Source organism: Sphaerodactylus townsendi, linkage group LG06 (assembly GCF_021028975.2).
Source record: "Sphaerodactylus townsendi isolate TG3544 linkage group LG06, MPM_Stown_v2.3, whole genome shotgun sequence".
NCBI classification, from domain to species: Eukaryota; Metazoa; Chordata; class Lepidosauria; order Squamata; family Sphaerodactylidae; genus Sphaerodactylus; species Sphaerodactylus townsendi.
In genome coordinates, this window is record NC_059430.1 from 74,912,992 (window position 1) to 74,939,136 (window position 26,145).

At 42.0% G+C, this 26,145-nt stretch overlaps 1 protein-coding gene across 1 annotated transcript in view; it reads right to left on the minus strand.

The window, feature by feature from the left end:
- Window positions 1-26,145, minus strand: part of CADPS2 (calcium dependent secretion activator 2) — a gene marked incomplete at its 5' end in the record, with an annotated part of 402,437 nt that overhangs the window by 81,133 nt on the left and 295,159 nt on the right. Inside the window, 3 exon segments of the mRNA XM_048501584.1 lie at window positions 14,750-14,906; window positions 17,264-17,272; window positions 18,720-18,823. Coding sequence (XP_048357541.1) covers window positions 14,750-14,906; window positions 17,264-17,272; window positions 18,720-18,823 — 270 coding nt within the window.

The following is a 26,145-nucleotide window of genomic DNA, read 5'->3' on the forward strand; positions in this document are numbered from 1 at the left end:
TTATTGCCTTCCCCATATCCTAACCCATTCCCGCTATCACTCAACTCTTTATTTCTTAGGCCTTTTAAGTCTGTGTGCTTGCATGTCTATTTTTATTCATCTTTAATTTTGATTATTTTAATAAAGTTGTAATTTTCCAGTGGTTTTCTTGAGGAATGGATCTCTGTATACATAGGTAGAGATTTCCTATCTGTCTTTCATATAGCCAGTGTCTCCAGCTAATTCCCCAGACCAGTTTTGGAAACAGTTTTGCTTATGGTTTACTGAAGCCACTTGTGAAAATGTAAACACAATTTTCAGGTATCAGAGGCTATACAGGAGGAAGAAATGCAATTAAAAACATATTGTATGAAAGATGGCTCTAAAGCTATGTTTTGGGTCATTCACTGCGTCATCAACTGGTTTTCTCCTCCTCAGAAAAAAGGGTTGTATGACACTGTTGTGAAAGATGTTTCTGTTAACAACCTTACTGTGGGTAGATCATTACTGCATTGGGTTAAACAAACAAACTCCTGTTTATTTCTGCTGTAACAGATCAACACAGATACCTCTCTAGTGAGGTTTAGGCTCAAGTGGACTTGGAACCTTTGCAGAGGTGGAAACAAATTAAGACTGCCTGCTGCCAGAGGCTAATGAACCCAAACTGTTTTCTGACTGCTTGGAGAGTTCCCTATTAATAAGGCTGCTACTCCTGTCAGAGCCCTAGTTAAATTTAGGAACTCTGACCTGAACTATTGACATTATTGTGCCTATGCAATCTGTCCCTTCTCATATAGTGCTTGTTCTGCTCCATGGTTTGTTGAAGTTCTGGGCCAATGAAATGCCTTGGTAAACAGTTAGAGCTCAACAGGATAAAAATTCTCTGTGAAAATGACTGAATATAAGTTAGCGCATACCTTTGTACCTACTCTGTGGCAGCAATGTCAGTCAAGTTGGAGAACTTATCAGTCACCACTTCATCCATGTAAACTCATCCAACAGAGATTTGCCTAGTAGGTTAGGAGACCTTTTCATCTGAATCCTCAAGTGGATAATTTTGATAACCCCAGGATCTGCTGAGACTTGCTTGCAAAACGCTTTGCAGACAAAATTGTTCACATTCTCCCTGTTTTGGACTTGGTGATTCTTGGCCAGAAAAGCACAAAATACTATCAAAGTGCAGTCACCAGTGCTTGGATGAATTTCAGTTCTTTCAGCCTGATAAAGCAGACCAACTGCTTAAAAAAACACAGTCAATTACCTTTTAATGTGCTCTTCGCCTATCTTGGCTTATCACGGCTTACTGGGATAAGTAGTGATCTGGATATGGTTAGGAGTTCATTAATGTTTGTCCAAGGGAAGGGTTTGTCCAAGGGAAGGATGCAGATGCAAGTCCTCTCTTGAAGAAGCTCTTCATTTTAACAAATTAATGGTTGTAAATATTTGGGACTAGGTACTCCTTGGTGGTGGCTGATGATCCATTTTAACATAGTTTCCAAACTGGTTTTGAAGCTGAAACTACCTTGTTTGACCCAATCATCAACTTTTTAGAAGAGATACATAGTGAGTGTGATTATCTTAGATGTCTCAGGTGAACTATGGGATAGGTATTGGAATACTGTGTACTAGTTGTTCTATTTCTACCTGACTTATCAGTTCCAAATGGTGATGTTGGGAGACAGCAGTTGTGGTGGTCATCCAGAAATTTGCAATGAAGTATGTCGATGATGCATACCAGCTATGCTTTTCATTTTCATACATTGCAGGTGAAGCAATGGACACTCTAAAACAGTGGTAGTGAACCTTTGCCACTCCAGATGTTACGGACTACAATTCCCATCAGCCCCTGCTGGCAGGGGCTGATGGGAATTGTAGTCCATAACATCTGGAGTGCCAAAGGTTCGCCACCATGGCTCTAAAAACACATATGATAGTAGAAATGGTCTGGATGAAACCTGACCCAAATAACACTCAGGTATTACTGAATGACAATATGAATAAATGGATTTACTGCCATCTGCAGACTCAATTACATATAAAACAAACATTAAACAAGCAACAATAATAAAATAAAAACATATAGAACAATGTCAAAATGTATACTTTGTAATCAGCATCATTTATCAAAGCTAAATTGTCTGATCCTTACTGTTTCTGAAAGGAACTTAGATACAGCCAAGGTAGTTCTTATCCTCTAGGACAGTGGTGGCGAACCTATGGCACTCCAGATGTTCATGAACTACAATTCCCATCAGCCCTCAACTGGCCATGCTGGCAGGGGCTGATGGGAATTGTAGTCCACGATCATCTGGAGTGCCATAGGTTCACCACCATGGCTCTAGGGGGATCTTAGTATTGAGGTTGGTTGGCACTCCCACCTAACCAACATTGGTACTGTCCTCAACTGATGTATTTTAAGGTAGAATTTACAAAATAGCAAGATGTGCATCAGTGACTCCACCTCTGTGCTATTTCATGGATAGACACTTGAAAAATACAGGATGCCCACAAATCTACCACTGAGCACCTTTGTGGGAAATACATTGAATCTCACCTTAGTGAAAAGTTTTCAATTGTGGGAAATGGTCAGTTTCTCAAGATAATTTGCTAAATGCCTCTAATCATGAATTGTATTGCTGTAACGGAGTTTGCTGCTTTTGAATTTTAATTTAATTTATTACTGTTTTTAGATGGTTTATGTATTCTATTGGATTAACTGGATTGCTATGGGGTTGTTTGGGGTTGTTGTGAGCCGCCTAGAGCCCTTCAGGGATGAGGCGGCCTATAAAATGGAATAAATAAATAAATAAAAATAAATAAATAAATTACTGTAATCTAAATCAGTGGAAATTAGAGAACAGGAGGAGATGGAACAAGTCCATTACTGCCAGAGTGACATCCTTAAATCTTTGAATGACCAACAAAAGAGCCATATCCGGACCCAAAAGAGCAAGAAAAGAAGGGGAGAAACCAAATGAGATTACTTTATGTGCAATTGCTCTGGACCAATGGCTAGAATAATAATCTAAGAAGTAAACCTAATCCCTTGGCAAATAGAATGTGCTTAAGCCATAACTTTATGGCTTTGAGCCATGCTCTGGATGACATCAGAGGCATAGCTACAATGGGGACATCCGGGAACAAATGTCCTGGGCGGACACCATTGGGGGCGCAGAAAAATTTGGGCTCATTTCTAATTTATTTGGTATTTTTAGTATTTTTAAATTGTCAGCAGGGGGCGCAGTTTTTAGGCTAGAGGCACCAAAATTTTAGGCTATTTTTAGGTGACATTCCTGATGACACCAGCCAAGTTTGGTGAAGTTTGGTTCAGGGGTCCAAAGTTATGGACCTCCAAAAGGGGTGCCCCTATCCTCCATTTCCAATGGGAGATAATAGTAGATGGGGCTACCATTTTGAGGGTCCATAACTTTGGACCCCCTGAACCAAACTTCCCTAAACCTGGGTGGTTTCATCAGGACAGTCTCCTGAAGATGGCCTAAAATTTTGGAACTGTTAGCTTAAACATTGCTCCCCTGACAAGCACCCTCAAATTTTCTCCCGCTTTAAGTCCACCCCCTTTGGAGTAGATTTAAAGGGAGAATCTGAACTCCCTAGATTGAAAAAAACATTGAAAGTATTGTTGAAGGCTTTCACAAACAGCTTCAACTGGTTGTTGTGGGTTTGTTGTAGAACAGGTAGATCTTGTGTTTCACCTGTATCTGTGTCTATTATAAGAGAAGTCTGGACACAGTGTATGACAGACCTCTGAAGATACTAGCCACAGATGCAGGTGAAACATTACGAACAAGATCTACCAGACCACAGCCGCGCAGCCCAGACAACCCACAACAACCAACATTGAAAATGATGCTGTTTGGGGGGGTGGGGTGGGGAGAAATCTTAAACAGCATCACTTTCAATGCTGTTTAAACTAGGGAGTCCAGAGTCTCCCTTTAAGGTGGATTTAAAAAGAGAATCTGGGCTCTCTAGTTTAAACAACATTAAAAGTGATGCTGTTTCAGGGTGGATTCTCCCCCTTCAAAAACAGCATCACTTTCAATGTTGTTTAAACTAGGGAGCCCTGAGTGTGTTCAGATTTGTGTGTTGGGGCATGTTCTTTAATGTAATGGTGACTTTGAGATGACCTGGTGCAAAAAATGTTGTTTGGTTGTGGTGGGGAGGGTGGCTGCCCATATTATTATTATTATTATTATTTATTCATTTATGCACCAATCCCCAGCAATTCAAGCGTGAACAACATAATATATAAACAATGTGCTGAGCAACCGTAAAATACAAACATAGGTTCAATAATAAAACATCTTAAAATACATAAAACACGCTACAATTAGCAACAAACAAGAGGCGTCCAGGCTCAATTTAAAAACCCACCCCAAGAAGGGGGGGACGGCAGGCCCCTCAATATGAGGAGCTCTGTTGTATCAGTGCCAAAGCAGGAGCAGTGGGGCACCATATCAGCGGCTGGACACTTCCAGCGTCCGGTGGAAACAACACAGTCTTACAGGCCCCCGCGAACTCAAGGTCCCGCGAGGCCCGACAGTTGGTGGAGGGTGTTCCACCAGGCCGGGCCAGCGCTTTGTGAAAAGTCCTGGGTCCGTGGAGGCCAGCCGATCATTGAGTCGGGACCACTAGTGAATTGGCCTCTGCTGAACGCAGAGGCCGGTAGGGATATATGGGTGATGTCCCGGAAGGTACCAGGGTCCCAGACCGCAGAATGCCTGAAGGTCAGAATCCACACCTTTGAAGATGATTCGAATTGAGCCACTGCAGCTGGCGCCGGTCATTGTGCTGGATATATACTTCTAAAGGCCGTGAGCAGGCCAAGAGCTGCATTTTGGACCAGCTTTAGTTTCCGAATCAAACGCAAGGGAAGGCCTAATGTAGAGCGAGAGTTGGCTACCAGTTCAGCCTGAGGTGACCGCTGCATGGATCACGTATAAGTCCGGCTTGGGAGAGGAAGGGGGCCAACCGCTGGCCTGACGAAAGATGGAAAACGAAACCGGTTGTATGGGCACCTGGGTCTCCCATTGAAAGAGACAAATCCAGATGGACCCCCCAGACTGCGAGCGAGAGGTCAGCCAATAAAGACCCCACACCGGCTGGAAATCCCCGAAGCCTCTCCCTCACGTCTGCCATAGATCTCCGCCTTCGACGGATCTTCAGTTTCAGCCTGCTCTGCTGCAACCAACCAGCTACCGCCTCCAAACAATGCTGTAGAGCCTAGCGTAACAACTGCTCCCTCCATCAACAGAATGAGCCGAGTGTCATCGCATATTGATGACAGATCAGCCCAAAACTCCGCACCAGCTGAGCAAGTGGTCGACATAGATGTTAAATAATAGCGGGATAGTAGTGCCATCCTGGGTACTCCGCAATAAAGCGGGCACTTCCGAGAGGCTTTATCCTCAAGCATCATTACCTTGCTGGCTCCGGCCCAGAGAAATCCAGGCAATCCACTGAAGGACAGTGCCCGCACTGACACGCCAGGCGGTGGTCAAAAGGTCGGATCGCACCATATCAAACGCCAAGTGTATCTAACAAACCAGCAGCCGCATCAGCCCTCGGTCAAGCTGCATACCGAGTGTATCTGTGATGGCGACAAGAGCAGTCTCCGCCCTGCCCAGCACGGAAGTCGACTGGAAGGGTCGAATGCCGGCGTCATCCAGGAAGCCCTGAAGCCCAACACCACTCTCTCACCACCTTCCCAGAAACGAAAAGATCAAACAGGGCGGTAATTGGCCAGATCGCCAGCACCTAATGACGGTCTTTTCAAAGAGTAGCGACTACTGCCTCCTTCAACCCATCCGAAAGACTCTGTTCAAGTGGAGCCATTGATGATGTTCAACAGATGTAAGCTCGTGAAATTACTAAGTAAGCTTTAATGAGCCAGGAGGGGCACGGATCCAGAGGACAGGTAGTAGGTCTAACAGCAGCCAAGGCCCTGTCGATATGGGAGGGGCACACACAAAACTCAGATTTCGCCACAGGCTCCATTTTCCCTTGCTACGCCTCTGGATGACAGCCAGTTTCTAAGAATAGTACAGAAGTTGGAACAGTACAGAATTTGGAATTTGGATCTGGGGATTTGTAGAAATTTAACTTGCGATCTGCTTAACTCCATTTTGACACCTTAAATCCACATAGCCGAGGCATGCAAAACTTGAGCAGCAAACTTTGCATTGAAAACGTTAATAGCAGGAGATGGATGACAATATATGTAAGAAGTCTGGAGGCAAGCAAATATCCCCATCTTCAAGAGGGGAAAAAAAGAAGGATCCAGGAAACTACCAACATGTGAGCTTGACATCTGTACCTGGAAAGGTTTTAGAACAAATCATCAAACATTGAGAAATTATGGCTGTGGTTGAAAAACAGCCAGCCTGGGTCCCTTTTTTGAGAGAGTTGGATCTGTTGGATCAGGGGAATACTGTGGACGTAGTTTATTTTGATTTCAGTAAGGTTTCTGAGAAGGTTTCACATAATATTCTTATTGAGAGGTTGATAAAATTTGGTTTAGCTCCTATTACTGTTAAGTGGATCCATAACTGGTTGACATATCACATCCAAAGTGTCCTGTTGATAGTTCCTCATCCTCTTTGAGAGACGTGACAAGTGCCTCAGGGATATGTGCTGGGCTGTGTTGTTTAACATCTTTATAAAATACTTGAATGAAGGAATGCTAATCATATTTGCAGATAATACTAATTTGGGAGGGGTAGCAATGGAAAACAGAGTCAAGAGTGATCTTGACAAACTGGAAAACTGGGCTAAAACTAACAAAATGAATTTCAACAAAAGTAAATGTAAAAGCCACATTTAGGTAGAAAAACAATGGCATAATTATAGGATTTGGGGGACTTGTCTTAGTAGTACATGCAAAAAGGATTTAGGAGTCTTAACAGATCAAATACTGAATATGAGTCAATAGTATGTTGTGGTAGCTAAAAAGACAAATGCAGTTTTATGCTGCATCATCAGTAGTGTCTAGATCATGTGAAGTGATTGTTACACATTGCTCTGATTAGACCTCACTTGGAGTATTGTGTTCAGTTTTGGACACCATAGTTTAAGGATTTTGACAAGCTGAGGACATCTTGAGAAGAAAGCTGTGTGGAGTGCCTTCCTAGGATGCCTTTTTTAGCAACCCCAGGATGTCTTATTTAGGCTGTGTGGAATGGACCCTTGTTGCTTCAGCTCACATGCACAGGCATTTCTACATAGCAAATTATTAGCAATCATGAACGAATCCGGGAGGATACACGGTTCTTCTAAATCACCTTACAAGGCTGGGTGGAAGAAATTAACCATGGAACATGATTGGTAATTAGCTAAGGAACTCCAGTTACACTGTACATGCTTATAATATGCAACTGTTTATATAAAGTATAAACAAATTAACTACCACAAATAGCAGAAATAAATTATACTAATTACAAAACTCATCTGTTATGCTGGACAGGATACGTTTGGACTGATGTATGTAGGACAGAAGTCATGCACTGAAACCCCAAGCTGAGGATCTTAAGCAGCTTACAAGTATAGCTCTCTGAAGATGAAAAATATGGATCAACAACCAAAAAATGGTATGTGGGTTTTTTTAAAATAGATGTCACTTTCAGCTCCTCCAAGTATTATATTTACTCAGGTTAATACAAATTCAACACCGAATCCATTAAGCATGGAATAAAAATAGATCTCTGGTATGGATATAAGAAGGTGCATTCTGATAGCAAATCTACAATATGCAAATTGCAATATTTCACAATTTTGGTTAAAATCCTGGCTGTCGACACATTGTGTTGTGTTTTCTACAGTGCCCTGCACTCTGGACAAATACATGAGGAGAAGGCCAAGACAGTCACAACTGAAATCCACATGGTATTGCAACCTATTCTGTGGTATTTCTAATATGGCATTTTAACTACAGTACTTGTCAAAACAAACACCACTTCTCAATCTCATTAAATATTTCCAATGTTAGGCAGATTATACAGTTTAGCTATGAGCAGTTTAATCCTACTGAGTGTATTGAGAAATGGTCTTCCATTTCACAGATTCAAAATTCATTGAAAACTCTTGATGTAGAACAACAGGCAGGTGCCAGTCCTCCATATTTCAAAGACAGAAGATTAACCTGGTTTACAATATGGTGATCTAACAGTTCTCTTTTCTCAATGAAATCTGAAAAATAATCTCAAATACAACTCTCAGTGCAAGAATAACCCTGTGGGGTTTCCACCTTTTTATTTCCTAATGAGTTTTTTGATAATGAGAGGTGACTTTACAAGTCACTCTGGGCTTTATTATGGCTAATTTGACTCCACTTCATTCTTCATGTTAATTATTAACACTAGCCTTTTTATCCTCATGAGAACCCAATCCTGGGTTTTCCTTTTTTTAGATTTATGCCAGGCGCTCATTGCCCTTTTTTTCTAAAAGAGGCAAAAGTCTTCAGTGATAGATTAGACCTTAACAGTTGAGCTCTAAACTCTTATTAGTTATTAGAAGAAGGCTCTGTAACAACAATATCATAAGCACGGGGAGTTCTCTCTTAATGTGCTAACTCTGTGAAAGGGCTGTTAATTAAAGATTACGCATCAATTGGTTGGTTTCATTTGGGAATGGGATCCCTGTCAAATGGTCATTCGCCACTTGCTTGCATCCCTAAGAGACTAAAGGGTGATCAGAAAACTCAAGGGTTGCTTTTCAACTGAGATAAAATAATAAGACCCCACCCTACCCCCTAATTTTTCAAGCAGCTTCCCTAATTAAAAAAAACTTACTTGCATTCATCCCTCTCTTAAAATAATGTTGGCGAAATTCCTAAATGGCTCCCCTTGCCAGAAAACATCATACAAACTACCTGGAACACACTACACAGCTTTGAACATCTACTGTTTAGAAATTAGCTACATGTTATACACATAAGCATATAAAGCAATCCTAAGGTACCCTCCCCACCTCCCCCAAAAAAAACCCCAAACATTTGGAGAGGTTACAGTTGCTAATCTCCTGGTGGAGCCTAGAAGAGTTTGGATTTCTACCCCATTTTTCTCAACCAAAATGAGTTTCAAAGTGGCTTACAAACTCCTTTCTGTTCTCTCTCCACAACAGACACCTTGGGAGGTAGGTGGGGCTCAGAGAGTTCAAAGAGAACTATGACTAGCCCATGGTCACCCAGCAGGCTTCATGTGTAGGAGTGGGGAAACAAACATCGTTTACCAGATTAGAGTCTGCTGTTCATGTGGAAGAGCAGGGAATCAAACCTGGTTCTCCAGATTAGAGTCCACCGCCCTTCACCACTACATCACACCGGCTTAGAGCTCTCCCAGAATTACAACTGGTCTCTAGACCATAGTTCCCCTGGAGGAAATGGCAGCTTCAGAGGGAAAACTCAGTAATATACCACAGAATCTAGGTAAAATCCCTCCCCAAATTCCACTCTCTCCACACTCCACCACAAATTCCAAGAATTTCCAAGGCCGGAGTTGGCAATCCCACACAGATGCAACTGTAGGGATGGGGTAGAGTACAATTCTTTCCATGGCCTCTACTTTCTTGCTTTAAGCCCCCTCAATGTTCTTTCTTTTTTAAGAAAGTGCCAGGGCTCCATCTGAACATATTACTACAATTCGCTTCCTAAATTTAACAATTTAGGTTCCCTTGGCAGCACTTTACAGCATTACTCATAATTACTTCATTATGAAAATGCATTTTGACTCATTTTAAGAGTGTCTTCCTTTACTGAAAGAGTTTCCTTGTAATGTTTAAAGGGGTGGGGGTGGAAACCATATATGTTCAAGCCTTACTTGTAAGTAACAAACAGCATTTAGGATGTCAGTGTTACTTATTAATCAACAGGAAAAATGTCTTACTGGGCAGAGTACATTCTGAAAACAGATCAAGACCATCCATGTCTTTCAGGGTAGAAGCCTGCAACAGATTAAAGAGTATCTTATCTGCACAGAGACTCATAGTTGTACTAGACCATAGCTGGTATCCACTGGCGTAATGCCCATTGGGCAAGGTGGGCAGCTGCCCAGGGCATCACCTTGTGGGGGGGCATCAAAATGCTGGGTTCGTTTTTGGGTATTTTTAGTGGTTTTCCATTGTTGGCCTGCAGGAGCAGTTTTTGTTAAGCGCAGGGGTAGGGAACCTGCTCTCCAGATGTTCAGGAACTACAATTCCCATCAGTTTCGTCAGCATGGCCACCATGCTGGTAGCTGATGGGAATTGCTAGTTCCTGAACATCTGGAGAGCCGCAGGTTCTTACCCTGGTTAGCGGTCATCAGCCTGTAGTTCGAGCCTGTTTGCTGATTCCCTATCCCCATTGTTTCCTAATAGGAGCTAATGGAGAGGCTACAGTTTGAGGTCCATAACTTTGCTCCCCAACCAAACCAAACCGAATCATTAGGGCAGTCTTCTCTGAAAGTTTTGAGACTGTGCCTTCAGGGTCAGCCCCCAGCCTGTGTACCCCATTGATAATGCAAATTGTCGTAGAATAACAAAGATTCTGTGCAATTTCGGATGTTCTTGCAGGGAGGGCATTCTTGGGCCATATCAGCACCAAAATTTCAGGGGTATCATCTGGAGATTGGTCATGATGGCACCCCAAAGGGTTTGGTGCACATTAGTTGGCGCGGACCCTCAAAAGGGTAGCCCCCATCTCCTTAGCAAAGAATGTGGGATGGGGTACCCCTTTTTAGGATCCATAACTTTGGACCCCCTGAACCAAACTGCACCAAACTTTGGGGGTACCATAAGGACAGTTTCCAGATGATATCCTGAAATTTTGGTGCCGATACATCAAAAAATGCACCCCCTGCAGGAACATCCCAGATTTTTGCCCAAGAATCTTTGTTCTGCATTGAGTTTTCTGTATTGCTGTCCATGGGGGCTGTGGCAGGCTGTGGGGCATTTCAGTCTCAAAACTTTCAGGGTCTCATCAGGAGACTGCCCTGATGATACCCCCCAGGTTTGGTGCAGTTTGGTTCAGGGGGGGCAAAGTTATGGATCCTCAAAACTGTAGCCCCCATCTCCTATTAGCTCCCATTGGAAACAATGGGGGATGGGGCACCCCCTTTGGGAGTCCATAACTTTGGACTCCTTGAACCAAAACTCACCAAACTTGGGAGGTAGCATAAGGACTCCTGATGATACGCTGAAATTTTAGTGCTGATGTGTCTAAAAATGCACAAATGCACAAATGTCCTGCATGCACAAATGTCCTGGTGCAAAAATTTTTTGGTTGTGGTGGAGTGGCCGCCCATTGGGGGGGGGGGGGCATCCAACTCAGGTTTTGCCCAGGGCTACAGTTTGCCCAGGGCTGCCTCGTTACGCCGTTGCTGGTATCACAACTTTCATGGAATTATACCACTGTACTATAGAATACTGATGCCTCCAGACAAGATATGCCTTCTCTAGAGAATTATCTAAACCACAGCCCAGCAGGGCACAGAGCAAAATGTGTTAGCATGCAGGAGAAATTCTGGAAATTTAATGAGAGATAAGAGCTGAATCCTTTGCTTTCATCTACCATAGGAAAAATTATTATATACGTCATAAACTACAGTGCAGCAATGCCCACATTTCTCTTTTAATATTCATAGCCTGTTTAATATTGCATGTAGTAGCCTAAATATTGAATATCCCCTCAGAGCCCTAAGTCAGTATTCCAATGGAATTTTTCCTACTGTCAGCTTCTGAACAGTTTGCATTATTTCACTATCAACAAATGACACAGTCTGTGGTATACCGTATAAGAGTCTAATCCTGCATCCAGATGTCAAAACAAACTCCTGTTTGTTCATAAGAAAAAGCCAAGAAGTCCTTGGGTCTATGAGCCCCCAAGGGGAAGAAAATCGTGCCACCATGCCTTGTTGCTACAACTAAGATCCAGAAAAAAAGAGGATACTTGAAGCAGATGTATGAATTGTGGAAACAACACTACCCAGATTCAACTATCACAGAGAAAAGACTGGCAGCTCAAAGGCGACGCATCATATGGAATAAAATGTTTATAGAGATAGAACTAGAAGAAATCCAGAAAAATTGTGAAAAGAGATCAACTGTAAAACCAGAAGAAAGAACAGTACATACTCCAGAAACAAAAGGAGAGATAATAGTAGAACTGCTAGATGAAAATGACAGTACAGGGGAGCAAATAATAGTACAGTCACCAGTGGAAGTCCCCATAGAAAAAACTGATAGGCTGATAGAAAGACAAAAAGAACTAAGAGAAGAGATCATCCAGTATGGACAATCAAATGAGGAAAGACAACAGATGCCAGCATTGAAAATGGTGCCCCAAAAAGACCTGGCAACCATAATGAGGGATGTAAACATGGCATTGATGACAACTGAAACAACTTCCACCAAACAAACCAATAAACTCATGTACAGTATTGTAGTAGTGGTCACAAGAGAACTGGGCATTGAACTACCTAAATGCAAGATAAATCAACCATCAAAGCCAAAGTGGAAAATTCGACTGGAACTGAAGATCAAAAACTAAGATCACATGCCAGTAACTTGAAACATATGAAAGAACAAAGATTAAAGAATGGCAAGATCCTGAAAGAACTAATTAGACGGTACTGGTTAGACTAGGGGTCTGCAACCTGCGGCTCTCCAGATGTTCATTTTGCCCTGCTGGCAGGGGCTGATGGGATTTGTAGACCATGAACATCTGGAGAGCCGCAGGTTGAAGACCCCTGGGCTAGACACTAGAACAATTGAAGAAGCACTGGAGATCACCAAACAACAAATAACAGCCAAAGTGAGAAAAATTGAAAGTAACCCAGTTTCCCCGAAAATAAGACCGGGTCTTATATTAATTTTTGCTCCAAAAGGACAAGGTGGACAACGAAAAGACCTGGCTGTGGTTAACAAGTGGAACTCTGAAAAGGGAAACTGAATCCCTGATTTTAGCTGCCCAAGAGCAAGCCATTAGAACAAATTTGATCAAGGCCAGAATCGAAAAATCCTCGGATGAAGCAAAGTGCAGATAGTGCAAAGAAGCTGATGAAACTGTAGATCATGTCCTCAGCTGCTGCAAAAAGATTGCCCAGACTGAGTACAGAGACAGAACTCAGTGGGCAAGATGATCCACTGGAATTTATGCAAGAATTACAACATAAGAACAGCTAAAGACTGGTGGGAACATTGTCCAGAGAAAGTAATGGAAAATGAGAAGGTCAAGATCCTGTGGGACTTTCTAATCCAAATGGACAAAGTGTTGAAACACAACACACCAGACATCACTGTGATCGAGGACAAGAATGTCACCATCATCAACATAGCAGTACCCAGTGACAGCAGGGTCACTGAAAAGGAACATGAGAAGGTCACTAGATACCACGATCTGAAAATCGAGCTTCAGCATCTATGGCACAAACCAGCTGAGGTCATCCCAGTGGTAACCGGCATGCTAGGCGACATCCCAAATTGTAATGGAAGGCCAACAACCAGCTAAAGATCTGGCAGCTGTGAAATCTACCATCGTCGTCGTCGTAATTGTAATGAAAGGCCAACAACAACAACAACAACAACAACAACAACAACAACAACAACAACAACAACAACAACAACAACAACAACTTGGCCTTCCCCCACCATCACATTCTGAATTGGAACAGCTGCTGTTTATTCAACCAGTGAATTGGACAAATCAACAAAATAAGGCTTGTTCTCTTGAACACACCAAGCTTAAATGGTAGCTTAGAATCTGGTTTAGACAAAAGCAAAAACCACGGCTTTTAGTTTTGTCTTAGCCTTCCAACCCAGTAAATTTTTCATTTCTAAGCCATGAACGAAGGGAAGGAGAAAACAACAACAACAAATATCACATGAGACCAAAGATTTTCTGGCTTGTATAAAAAACCTAAAATTTGTAGATGGCATCTGAATGAAGAAGAAGAGTTTGGATTTATATCCCCCCTTTCTCTCCTGCAGGAGACTCAAAGGGGCTCACAATCTCCTTGCCCTTCCCCCCTCATAACAAACGCCCTGTGAGGTGCGTGGGGTTGAGAGAGCTCCGAGAAGCTGTGACTAGCCCAAGGTCACCCACCTGGCGTGTGAGGGAGTGCACAAGCTAATCTGAATTCCCCAGATAAGCCTCCACAGCTCAGGTGGCAGAGCTGGGAATCAAACCCGGTTCCTCCAGATTAGATACACGAGCTCTTAACCTCCTACGCCACTGCTGCTCCTAGAATGAAGCCTAGAAATGCACTGTTACAAAGAATTCAAGGGAAATAAGCATGGGAAAGAAATAAAGCTCAAAGCACTTTGATGTCGAGAGAGGCTTGTCTGTTTAATTTTTTTGCTCTGAAATGTTCAGTCCTGAGTACCTTGCCAATTTCAACCAGGCTTTCTACATGGTATACAGCTTGGGATTTCTGCAACTTCCTTTATCACTGGCACACCAAAGTCAATCTACAAAGGCATTTATTAAAAATTTGTAGGAAATTATTTTTTGATTATTTGTATGTATTAATAACTGATAGCTGACTTGTAGCCCAATTCATTGCATTCTTACCCTGAAGTAAGTCCCATTGAGTCCAATAATGTTTACTCCCTTGTAAATGTGCAGAGGATTGAAACCTTCAGGAATGTGGTAAAGGCAAAGTAGAAATTAGATAACGATATTTCTTTCAGCTTCTAATTCAGCTCATCCCAGAAGATAAGCATGGTCAACACTTGAAAAGCAGGGACAATCAAGATCAAACCCGCAAAATTTGGAAAAACTTACAATCATTTCTCAGGAAATTATTTAGCAGCTGGAAGAGAGGAAAACTATCCCAGGAGTCTGATGGCTGGGCCTCTAGTGCTGCATCCATGTCAACGGTAAAGAGGGACCAGAATTTTTCTGCGTGCTCAGCCAACAAATCTGGCCACCAAGCAAATGCCTGCATTGTAATTCAGAAACATGTTTTAAAAACAACGTATAAATAACAATAAAATTTTTCAACTTGCATTGTCTTTCATTCACAATTAAATGAGATGGAAAGAGGGAAATGCATTTTCACTTAGTTAAAGCAAGGCTCTGTATATACTGTACTTAAAAATAAAAATAGTGCAGTGCTTTGAAAACCTGAGTTTTGTAAAAAAAAATAAAGCAGCATTTTATTGATTCAGATTCACTGATTCACCAGAGGTAGATTTCCCTATCTCAGGAAAAGAAAGGTATTTCCAAATACCTGTTACTTTAGATCAGGGGTGGCCAAGCTATGGTGCTCCAGATGTTCATGGACTACAATTCCTATCAGCCCCTGCCAGCATGGCCAATTGAAGGGAGGGAGCAATTAGATCCTTTAGCTCAAATTGCTAGGGCCTGAACCAGGGACCAAGTGTAGCTGCTGTTCTATCATTAAACTTGTGCAAATAAATAAATGTGATATATTTCCATATACTTAGATGGTACAATTTGTTATGCTAGTTATGGAGGACAAAAACCTATAGAGGGCATTGCACACGTGTTCCTGGAGAAATCCTGCTCAACCCCCTTTTCTTCTTTCAGCATCCCCTACTCTTTTAAAAAGTTGCCAGATATCTTCATACACTTAGGTTGTGATTCCTATATCTATCACCAAATTCTGTTTTTGAACATGGTAATCACATATTCACAAAAAACATCTGTCCTGGGCAATAGCAAAGCAGCACAAACAAAGGACTGCAAAGGAGTCACATTCAGAAGATGAAAGCCAATGGACTGAACCCTGCTCAGAGCCAGTGCCTTATGAGATATGCATGGGTGCTGTCACCTTTCATCCTCATTTCCCCATGTCTCCCCAATAATATCTATTAAAAGTAGCACATGGCATGACATCATTCACAAACCATATGAACTAATAACTCTTAACCCAAACAGGAACCAGTTTAACAAATGCAACTTTAATCTCAGACAAGAACCAGTCAGCACACATGCCCACAGCTGGTGCTATATAACAATCTAAAGTTTATACAAAATTGAACAAAATGTGTAAATGCACAAAATGTATAAATACATGCAAATACTAATCAGCAGCTAGAGACAAAGAACATCCATGATGTGGTGTGCTGGAACCTTTGTAAGTTTGCAGTTTCAAATCCAGGGACACAATGCACCCAATTTGAGAGACAGGAGAATGAGGTCGTTGGTCAAAGAATTCTCATTTCATGGGGCCTTTACTCACTTTGTAAGCTTTCAATGAATATTGAGGCTGCCCGTATCACTTCTGGAGACTACCAAGCTGTTCAAAGCAGTTGTATCTCCTTTGAGCTAAGAGCATTGTATCCCTGGATTTGAAACTGAATGGTTCAAATGTACAAGGGTTTTTAATGACCTCATAATTGATATTCCTCCTGTTAAATGGAGCCCAGTTACTATAATTATTAGAGGGAGCACACATATATCCTGCCTGTATATGTAAACATCTGCTTGTAAGAGCCAACTTGCATTCGTTATCCAAGGAACCAGCACCTCAATAAATGTGAGGTATCAACCACATGTTTAGCTGTACATGTGTTAAATGTAACATGAGACTTACTCAACGAATGTATAAAGAAAAAAATCAGGTGTACACTGTACATTGATTGTACAGCCATTCACCATAATTTATGAACAGGGCTATATGAGTATGAAGGCTGAGATCAACTATTGCTTATTATATCTGAAACAGCAACTGTGGTTATCCCAGCCTAGATGCTACCTGGACAATCTCTGCTGATATTCTGACCTACACTGAGGAGGCATAGGGATTTGGTCTCTGTGGCTTCTTTTCAGACACAAATAGGGATTGAAGATTCTTTGAGGCATGACTTGAAAGGTAAGATATGTTTAAATTTCTTTACATTACCCAACTGACATCTGTATCACTGCTGGAGTTCTTACAGGCTCCAGGAGTGATTTAGAGCTTCGCATGGGACATGGGGCCCAAACCTACTACAGCAATAGTTCTCAAGAAGCTCACAACACTGACTTCACAATCTCTCTGTTTGCCCTTCCTGACTTCCGTTCTGAGTTTATGATGACATTATGATTTGCATAAGGTTCTATGACCCCACAATAGAAGCAGCCTCAGACTAAAGTCTCATTAATAAATATCCACTGGGACAGATTCAAGCAAAAAAGTGCAACCGGAAAGACTTCAGTGAGAAAACTGGCAACATAGTGCCATCAAAGAGCACAATGTATGCCAGATGTTAAAAAGAGCTTAACAGACCCATGCATGAAATCATGAATACATACAAAAATATAATGTTTAGTCAGTGATGAGTAACATACCTCTTTTCCCTGAAGGAATCCACATTTGAGAAGTTTGTGGAATGGGAAAAAACAGTCAAACTGTTAAAACATAGAGTATAAGCCAGCAAGTTATGGCTACTATCTTCTTACTACCTTCATGGAACTTCTAGATTTTCATTAACAAGCTCAGCCTACTTTCAAGTGTTAATATTTTTAGCATATTAACATGGGTTTTAACACAATTATTCAGTTGGAATCTGACTAACAAACTATTATTAGTAGTAAGATTACAAGTGTTACAGCTGCTTTTATTATTTCAGGAAATGAATTTTTTTAAACAAAACACACTTGCGGAATTAAATGTAAGAATGTAGTCCTTCAATCATAATTTAATTTCTGGAACTTCCCTGGACTTTTCTTTTTTGAAGTTCTACTTTAATACACATCCTCAGAAGACAAAACTTGAATGTACATATTATTAAGTAATTATTTACAGCGTAACACAGTGGCAATACCAGTACAGAATAATGCCCTTTGGGAATTCATTTCAAATGATTGAAGCAGCTGTTTCTGTCATATAAAATAAAATATCCATAACAAGTTCACACATGACAGATGTAAGCTAAAATCTAGAACCAACAGTGTGAGGAAAAAGCAGATGTTTTGAATGATCATATTTATAGACACTATATCTTTAGTTTTCCACTTTGCAAGCTTTCCCAGAAAATTATAAAAGATTTTTTATTTTATAATATGAACTTCCTCCCAAGAACTTTCAGGCATCACTGAAAACCTAGCTGATAAGATTTTTTAAAATACTACTATTATTAACTAAGGGAAATTTTAATTTTTGTAAAATCTACTACAGCACTTATCTTCAGCATGAGTTATTTAGAAATGCCTCCTGCATGAGCATGACCCAAATAAGTAGGACGTGTGTGAATGCAATGCTTCCATGCTTACTTCAACAGGCTTGCATGAGGGCTTCATGAAGAATTGTGCCCGCACCTTGAAAAGAATTAATTAAGTGGGAGTACTTCTTGAATCAGCTTTACAGAAGAGCAATATTAAGCAGAATTTCCCCTTCTGTTTTACAAAACTATGCATATGAAATTGTCAGACACATGACACACCTTTTTTATTTTGCTTGGATTTGGAACTAGAGGTGAGATTGGCAGAACAATTTCTATTAACCTGTATTCTTCATGTGATTTCAGGACCACCGGTTGGCATTACCTCTGCCCTTCCCTTCCATTTTATCTGAGGTATGTTTTCAAAATGTTCAAACCTGAAGCTTATTCAAGAGGACCAAGTATGGGTTTATTTCACTTCACTTTCCATAACCTTCAAAACAATTATGGCTCAGCAAATGTGAATTGCCTTTAACATATATCAGAGGCTTTCGCCATAATGTCTCTTGACAGAATTGCTTCACACCGAGGCCGTACAGGGTGGCTATCAAGCCTTATTGTACAGTTAATGCTGTTATCCTCACCTCTGAATGGTGCTCTTCATTCTGCTGCAGGACTTCAATACAGAGCTCTGCTAAATGAATAATCTCTTCCAACTTTACAGAAGGAGGTGCTTGATTCAGTGTTTCTGCAGTGAAAGAAACATAACCAGGATGATGGCAGCTAAGAAAATATAGGATAGGGAATGAAACAATGCACTGGCTACGTGATTTCAAGAAGTCGACATCACTGTGCTCTCCAGGGATGCTTTCAATGCAAATGATTCTAACTGCTGTTGTGATCAGAGCTGTATGGACATGCGAGTATTTTCCCTACCAAGAAAACAGAAGCCATAGACAGTCCTTTCATGATTACATGCGTTTCTAGTGGCATATTAAATGTTCAGATTCTGCACAGGCAAGTTCTGCTCCTCTCCAAGGTCAGCTGCACAAAAGAATCAGAGGCCAGGGACTTGTTTTTCCCTTTATCATGCTATGCCTACAGTGATATTCATGATGGATTAATTATTGTACTCAACTGGCAGAATTCATGCTCTCTCTTGCAGCGTAATACCACGAATGTATAATCTAAACAGAACAAGGTACGATTTATCTAAAAATTGAAAAAGGACAACAGTGCTATGCAATTAGTTGACCCTTTCAAGCTTTCGTATCTCTCACAACTGAGGCCCACAAGTTACGCTCCTAAGCCAGCAATTAACAATAAGCATCAACAATCAATAAGAAGATACAAAGTAAAAACTGGATTATTCAAGGAAAACCAACTTCACCTATAAAATACATGCTAAAGTACACACATCCTTCACAATGGGAACCCTAAAAGAGACGTAGGCATAGGAGATAACAATGGTATTAAAAGAAATATGAAGTTTAATTTAAATTCAGATATAGTTGCAGAATGCACTTCAGAGTTGGCAAAAATATTAACATAATCATGAAATTATTTAAAACCCCAGACGAATGTCAATTCCTAACAAGTTCATTCTGTATTTACACAGGCTGAAAACAAGAGAAGGAACATATATAAAAATGATATTCTTGTTACCCCACTATATGTGAACAAATCCAAACATTTAATAGAGATTGACATATTGAAAACTGCATTAGCTATATCAGCCTGTGAAATTCTGTCCCTTCCACACCACTTTTCCATCAACAGGATAGCCATCTATCATTAGGATGCTCTTTTTTATCTCTTTTCTTTTTGCTTTCCAGTCTGTTGTTTTGCAGAAGCCCCCTCCCTCTGCTTTGCCGAACACAGATTCTACTGAGTCCTACATGAAGTTTTTCACCGAGGCAAACTGCCCATTTACTTCCCTCATAGCAATGGTATGGTATGCCAACAGTCTGAAGCCCCTTCTGCACATGCAGAATGCACTTTCAATCCACTTTCACAATTGTTTGCAAGTGGATTTTGCTATTCCGCACAGCTGTAAAGTGCATTGAAAGTGCATTATTCTGCATGTGCGGAAGGGGCCTAACACATGGCCTCTTCCTCATTGATAAGAAATAAGTGCACCGGAGTCACCCGGGGCGCCATTGTAGCAGGGGAGGATGGAGTGGCTGTTCTCCTCCCTCCAGCCAATCGGACGGATGGGCACATGATGGTCACGTGACGAGGGAGCTGGGCAGGCTATAAAAGTCAGCGCCCAGCTCGGCTCTGCCTCTTTTCAAGGCATCTGGCAAGCGAACTACTTGCTGGCCACTGGCGCTGCGAGGGCCGTGAGCCTGAGGGTAGAGGTCTGACGAGCAGTGATGGAGAAAAGAGTGGGCCGGGGGGGGGGGGGGAAGCCAGTGCTCTGGTTGGGTAGTGGGGTGGCGGCGCGGCTTGCCTAGGTGAGCACGCACGTCGGCCGGTTCGTTTTCTCCCGGCCCCTTGGTGGGCAGCCATTTTGCGGGCGGCAAGGACTTGCCTTGGCAGCTAGTTTGGGTCACTCTTGTTAGTGGGACATTGCGGGAATTGGGATTTGGCATAATTTTCTCCCATTTTCCTCATTCTGGCAGTAGTTTGCTAGGGCAGCTCGTTTGCTGGGAGTATTATAGTATAATAGATAGTTGTTAATAGTCCTTGGTATTTGGGTAAAGTAGTAGTGGTTTCCTGTAGTTCATAGGGTTACAATTCATTGTTTAAGTATATAGAAGCAAAAAAAAATATTCCTTGACATCACAGTAGTTCAGCAGGGATGTGTTTTGTATGTGATATTCATTGTTTTGGCCCATTGCCATGTACATACAACTGCTTTTCATGGCCTTGAGTGTCTTACTAATGATTGGAACTTTATTGGTATTTGACCGTGTACTGGGTTCCCAGAAGAACTTTTATGTTAAAACAAAAAACTGAATCACTTCCTTATGCAAAAACAACACTGCCTCACAAGACAATAAAAATGAGAGGCATTATAACATCACATTATTACAAAATGTGGTTTTTCATAGTCAGACGCACATATATTGATGCAGTTTTCTTTAAAAGGCTGTTTCTAGCAGAAAACTACCTGATCTCTAGAAAAAAAGATTGAAAAAAATTGAAAAATTGCCAACTAAACAATGTTGTTGAATTGATGGCCAAGCATGGTTCACAGAACAAATTCCCACTTAGAGGAAGATAGCAGAATTGCAAATTAGCATACAGAACCCATTTTTGATCCCATTTGATCTTCATTCAACAGCACAACAATCATTGTCTGATAAAAATATATTTGTGAGCAGGCAACTCACTGATTCTGCCCTTTGTTCTTTCAGTGAAATGAACATGCGCTAAGAGCTTTAAATTACAAAGAAAGTCCTCTTTCCGCATGTACAAATGGCTCTACTCTGCCTTCAGTTCAATAGTGCTTGTAGTGCTCTTGTTTTCCTTCAGATAAGTCCTTTAAGCTTGGAGGGCATTTACATGCAGCCATTCTTTCTAAACAGAAAACTTGCCTGCAAAAGACCTCAATAAAAGAGGTTTCAAGACCTCAGCTTTCAGCTTTTGAGCAACTGGTCTGGACAGAAGTCTCTCATTGTCTTTCCTGGCCATAGTCTACCTTTTCTTTCTTATGAAACCCCTTTTTCTCTCCAGAAAAAAAGTACATTTGTTCCACTGTACCCATTAACCCAGCCTGCTTCACTATCCTGTTAAACCTAGTTGCACTTATTGCAACTGGTGTTCATCTAGGTCTTCAGTGAAGACACACAGTGGGGACTGTGCCTGCATAGGCCAACTGACTCGGCAGAATTATTTTAGCCCTTAGCAAAGTAGGGGGTATTCTCCTCCCTGGGATATCTGTGATGGTTCCTTCCCACCCAAACCATCACAGGAAGGTGTGCTTCCCCCCACTTCACCCAGTTCCTACTTGCTGCTGAATGCCCTAAAAAACCATAAGCCACAAGAGCACAAAAAGAGCATCCAGTAGGGTAGGAGGGAATGTGTGCCTGCACTGAAGACCTAAATGAACACCAGTTATGGTACATGCAACCAGGTCTGTGGTCTCAGTGAAACCTCACATTGGGGATTTTAGTACTCACTTAGAGCAGGAGGTGGGGATTCCCCTTACTGGAACATAGAGTAGAGAACAGTTTTCCCAACATCAGCATGTTTTCTCACTAATAGGTTGTAGTGGTCTGGTAGACCATGGAGCTGACTGGCAGATGTCCATAAGCAGCACCTTCCTGTGGAAAATGGCTGAAGTTCCCTGGGCCCTTGCTGAATGAGCCCTAACCTGAAAAAGGCACTGTTTCCCTAATTGCCCCCATCACCTACCTGGAGATGGTTTGTGATGAAGCTGTCTTACCCCTCTTTGGACCATAATAACAAAGAGTGACCTTGTCTTCCTCAGGGGTCTGGTCCTGCTGAGTTAGTATAATAAAACCCTTTTAATATCCAATGAGCAGAGCTTCTTTTCTGCCTCAGAAGAAGACTGTGGGAAAAAGGCAGTACAAGGTCCTGGGATGGGTGGAAAGTTGTCACTACCTTAGGAAGGAAGTCGAGTCTAGGATGCAATACCACCTGGCTCTCAAAGAACTTTAAAAATGGGTCAGTCCTTAGATCAGTCAGTTTACCCACTCACCTAGTAAAAACCATATTTGTCTTGGCCAGTATGGAGCAATGAGGATGCAATCTGAGTTGTCCCCAGTACCTTGGATATTAGAGGAAAAGGTGGAAATGCACAGCAAAGGCAGCCGCTCCAGCATATCTGGAAAGCATCCCCCAGGAACCCCAGTTCTCTCCCTGCCTGAGAGCAGAACAGTCTGGCTTAATCTTGTGCTTTTTTGATGGAAGATCTGACAAGGGCCTCTTCAGTTGGGACAAGAGTGGATTGGGTACATTTGGAATGTAGGGTCTGAAATCACCGAATGGACAGATGCAGATCAGGATGGAAACGCAGAACATGCAATCAAAGATGATCTTGGACAGTCCACGGACTGAGATGAGTGACCAGAAGCAGGCCAGGCTGCGGTCTGGGACCAGGGCTGTTGCAAGGTGGTGCAAAGTCTTTTGCCACCAAGTGGCTTTAAGGTGGAAGGCCCTCTTGGGATGCACCTCAGGAGTAAACCTCTGACAAGTTTTGCATTTGGTGATGTTATGGGTCACATCCGAACAAATGAGACACAAGTTATGTTTGTCAACCCTGCAACCCCGTATCTAGTCAACCCTGCAATGTGGAGAATGAGAACACTTGTGTGTTTGACTTAGAACAGGCAACCACAGAAGAGCACTGAGCCTCAAATCACAAAGCATTTGCATGTTCAACTTGAGTATCTCTTATTCAAGATGTCTCTGCATTTTAGATCCTGTAACTAAAATCTATGACACTGATTCAGTCATTAGTAAAATCTTTCCTTGTCATCACCTGCTGTGGGTACAACAGCAGGGAAATTTTTTTGTTTCACTGAAGTCCACTGGAAATTTCCAGTTGACCTGAATAGAAACAGAATCCTCCACAAGATAATGGAAAGGTGATGCAGACACATGGAGACTTTACGCAGATAACTTCAGGCTAACATATAGTGCTAATGTCACCTGTCTTTATCTTCTAAAAGAGCTTGCTTGTTTTTAAATCAAGTGAACAAATTCTTGTATGAAAATTATCATAAGCCACATAATTAATTTTATTTCATAGCTGTAGATTACACGTGATGCAGGAATGTCCAGTGTTTTGCTGGCAGATAATCCGTGCTTCATGAAAGCAATATGGGAAAAAATGTATTCTGTACACAGTCTTCTCCTTTACATTGTCTTCACTGACTATTGCATTTCTGTGAACAGCCTCCAATGTTACCAGTCTTATTATTTGTTACTATGGTCAGCAAGAAACACACATATTAAAACAATAGAATAGTTAGATCATCATAACACTCATTTAACATCTATATGAGGCACATCAATTATACTGACTACAAGTGCATGTATGTTTCTCAGTATTGCAAATGTTACTTATGTGAAACATCTGTGAGCATTACCTGAAATCAGATTCAGAAGCTTAAGTCAATCAGTAAAAGAATGAATTCATTTTGTTACCTCATTTGAAGGTGTTCTGTTCTACTTAGAACACACTGCCAGAGAAGAGGTCTAATTCACACACCACAGTTAGTTTGGCTACTCCCATTTTGGTTACGCTCCATGAAAAAGTGTATTTGCATACTACTCAATTGATGACTAGTCCTCTTCAGAGTTGCACGGCTTCTATGGAATGCTAAACTGATTGTCAGAAAAATCACATATGCATAAGCCTTTAGGTATATTGGTACCAGTAAGTGAGAAGCCTTAAAGTTAGCTCCCTTAACATTTTGAAGCATGGATGTGTTCCTTCCCTGCCAACCCCCCACAGCCCGAAATGCCCCCACAATACAGTTCATGAAGGATGGTGACCCCCATGAGTAGCATGGGGGATACACTGACGTCTGCAGAACAGAGGGAGATTGATTATACATTGCTGCTCTGCTGTGCAGCAAGGGAACATTTCCTTTGTGGCAGAGATATCTGTACAGATGCACTGCTGATCCTGGAAGCCCCATGGTTAGCGAGAGCAGGGAAACTCCAATGTTTCCTCTCAATTTGGGGTTTCATTCCTTCCAGATCATTCTTTGTCAAAACCAAGAATGAAGATTACCATTTGGGGTTTTTTTTTAGCCCTTTAAGTGTAATATCATTATTCCTTATATTGATATTGTGCAGGCTGCTACCATTCTTTTTTGTTTTTTTAGGGAAATTCCAGCCGACGATCCCTACAAGGAATGGGGGAGGACAGCACCCCCATTCCTCGCAGGAATCCACAGCTGGCATTACCCTTAAAAAAACAAGAATGGAAGCAGCCTTCATAATATCAATATGAAGAATATTGACATTACATTTAAAGGGCTAACCCCCTTCCCCCAGTGGCAATCTTCATTCTTGGCTTGGACAAGGAAGCAACCTGGAACTGGGGGCAGGCAAGCTATGCAGCAGGCAGTGGGGGACCTCCTCCTATGTCGTGACGGAACAGGCCAGCTTTGCCTGGTAGGCCCTATTTCACCCTAAGCCTCTACCAGGGGTTGCCACCTTTTCCTTGAAAGGGCTTGCTTTCTCTCTCTGGGTAAACTGCTGCCACTACCTGACCATTTGAAGAATTTACCACTGGGGAGGGTCAGGGCTCCCCAGCCTCCTGTCCAACTCTGAGGCCTAGCCTCGGTTTCCCCTGTTCCCCTCTCCTGGGTTCCACAGGGCAGATTGGAGGCCCCTGGAGGAACAGCTGCTTGCCAACTGCCAGCCTTCCTCCTTGTGCCCTCCTATTCCGATAGCGCATCCACAGCGGTGAAGGCCTAGGTGGTACAGAGAACTGTTCCTCACATCTAAGGTTCAAAAGTATTTATTAAAAATAAAATGGTTACAAGTAGGTTTTAGCACTACACCATATCGAGTAAGGGTTTCCAAAACGAATGAGATATAAATGCAACACCTCTATCCCTTTCTCTAAACATACTCTAGCAGTTGTTACAATAGGGTAAGCTCTTAAGCTTAGAAGGTTACAATCCTCACAGAGTTCTCATTACCTGGAAGACTGGGTCAGCTCCCTGGGTGAGCACATGGTCCAAAAATGGCTGCTCTCTCCAGAGCCCAGGCAACAGCTCTGCTTCAGTCAGTGGCCCAGCTAGAAGAGGCCTCCCCGCTCTGCTGACAGGGGTTTTATCAGTTCCCCGGCCCCACCTCTCTCTCAGGGTGAGTCTGGGTTTATCTTTTCCCCCTAGGTCAGGTATCTCTTCCTGATGTCCTTCTAGCATTGTTAAGTCCCCCAAATCTATGATACCTGCTCAGAGAAGGGGAGGAAAAAGGGGGGGGGGAGGAGGAGCCATTTCTTCACATATGTAAATAAGGAAACCAAAGGAGACCCCACTGTGAAGACAAAACCAAAACCAGCATCAAAAAGGCAACTCACAGAGAATTCACTGTCATGTTAATTGGTTGTTTCCAAATGTGTGGGGTGTGGAAGAA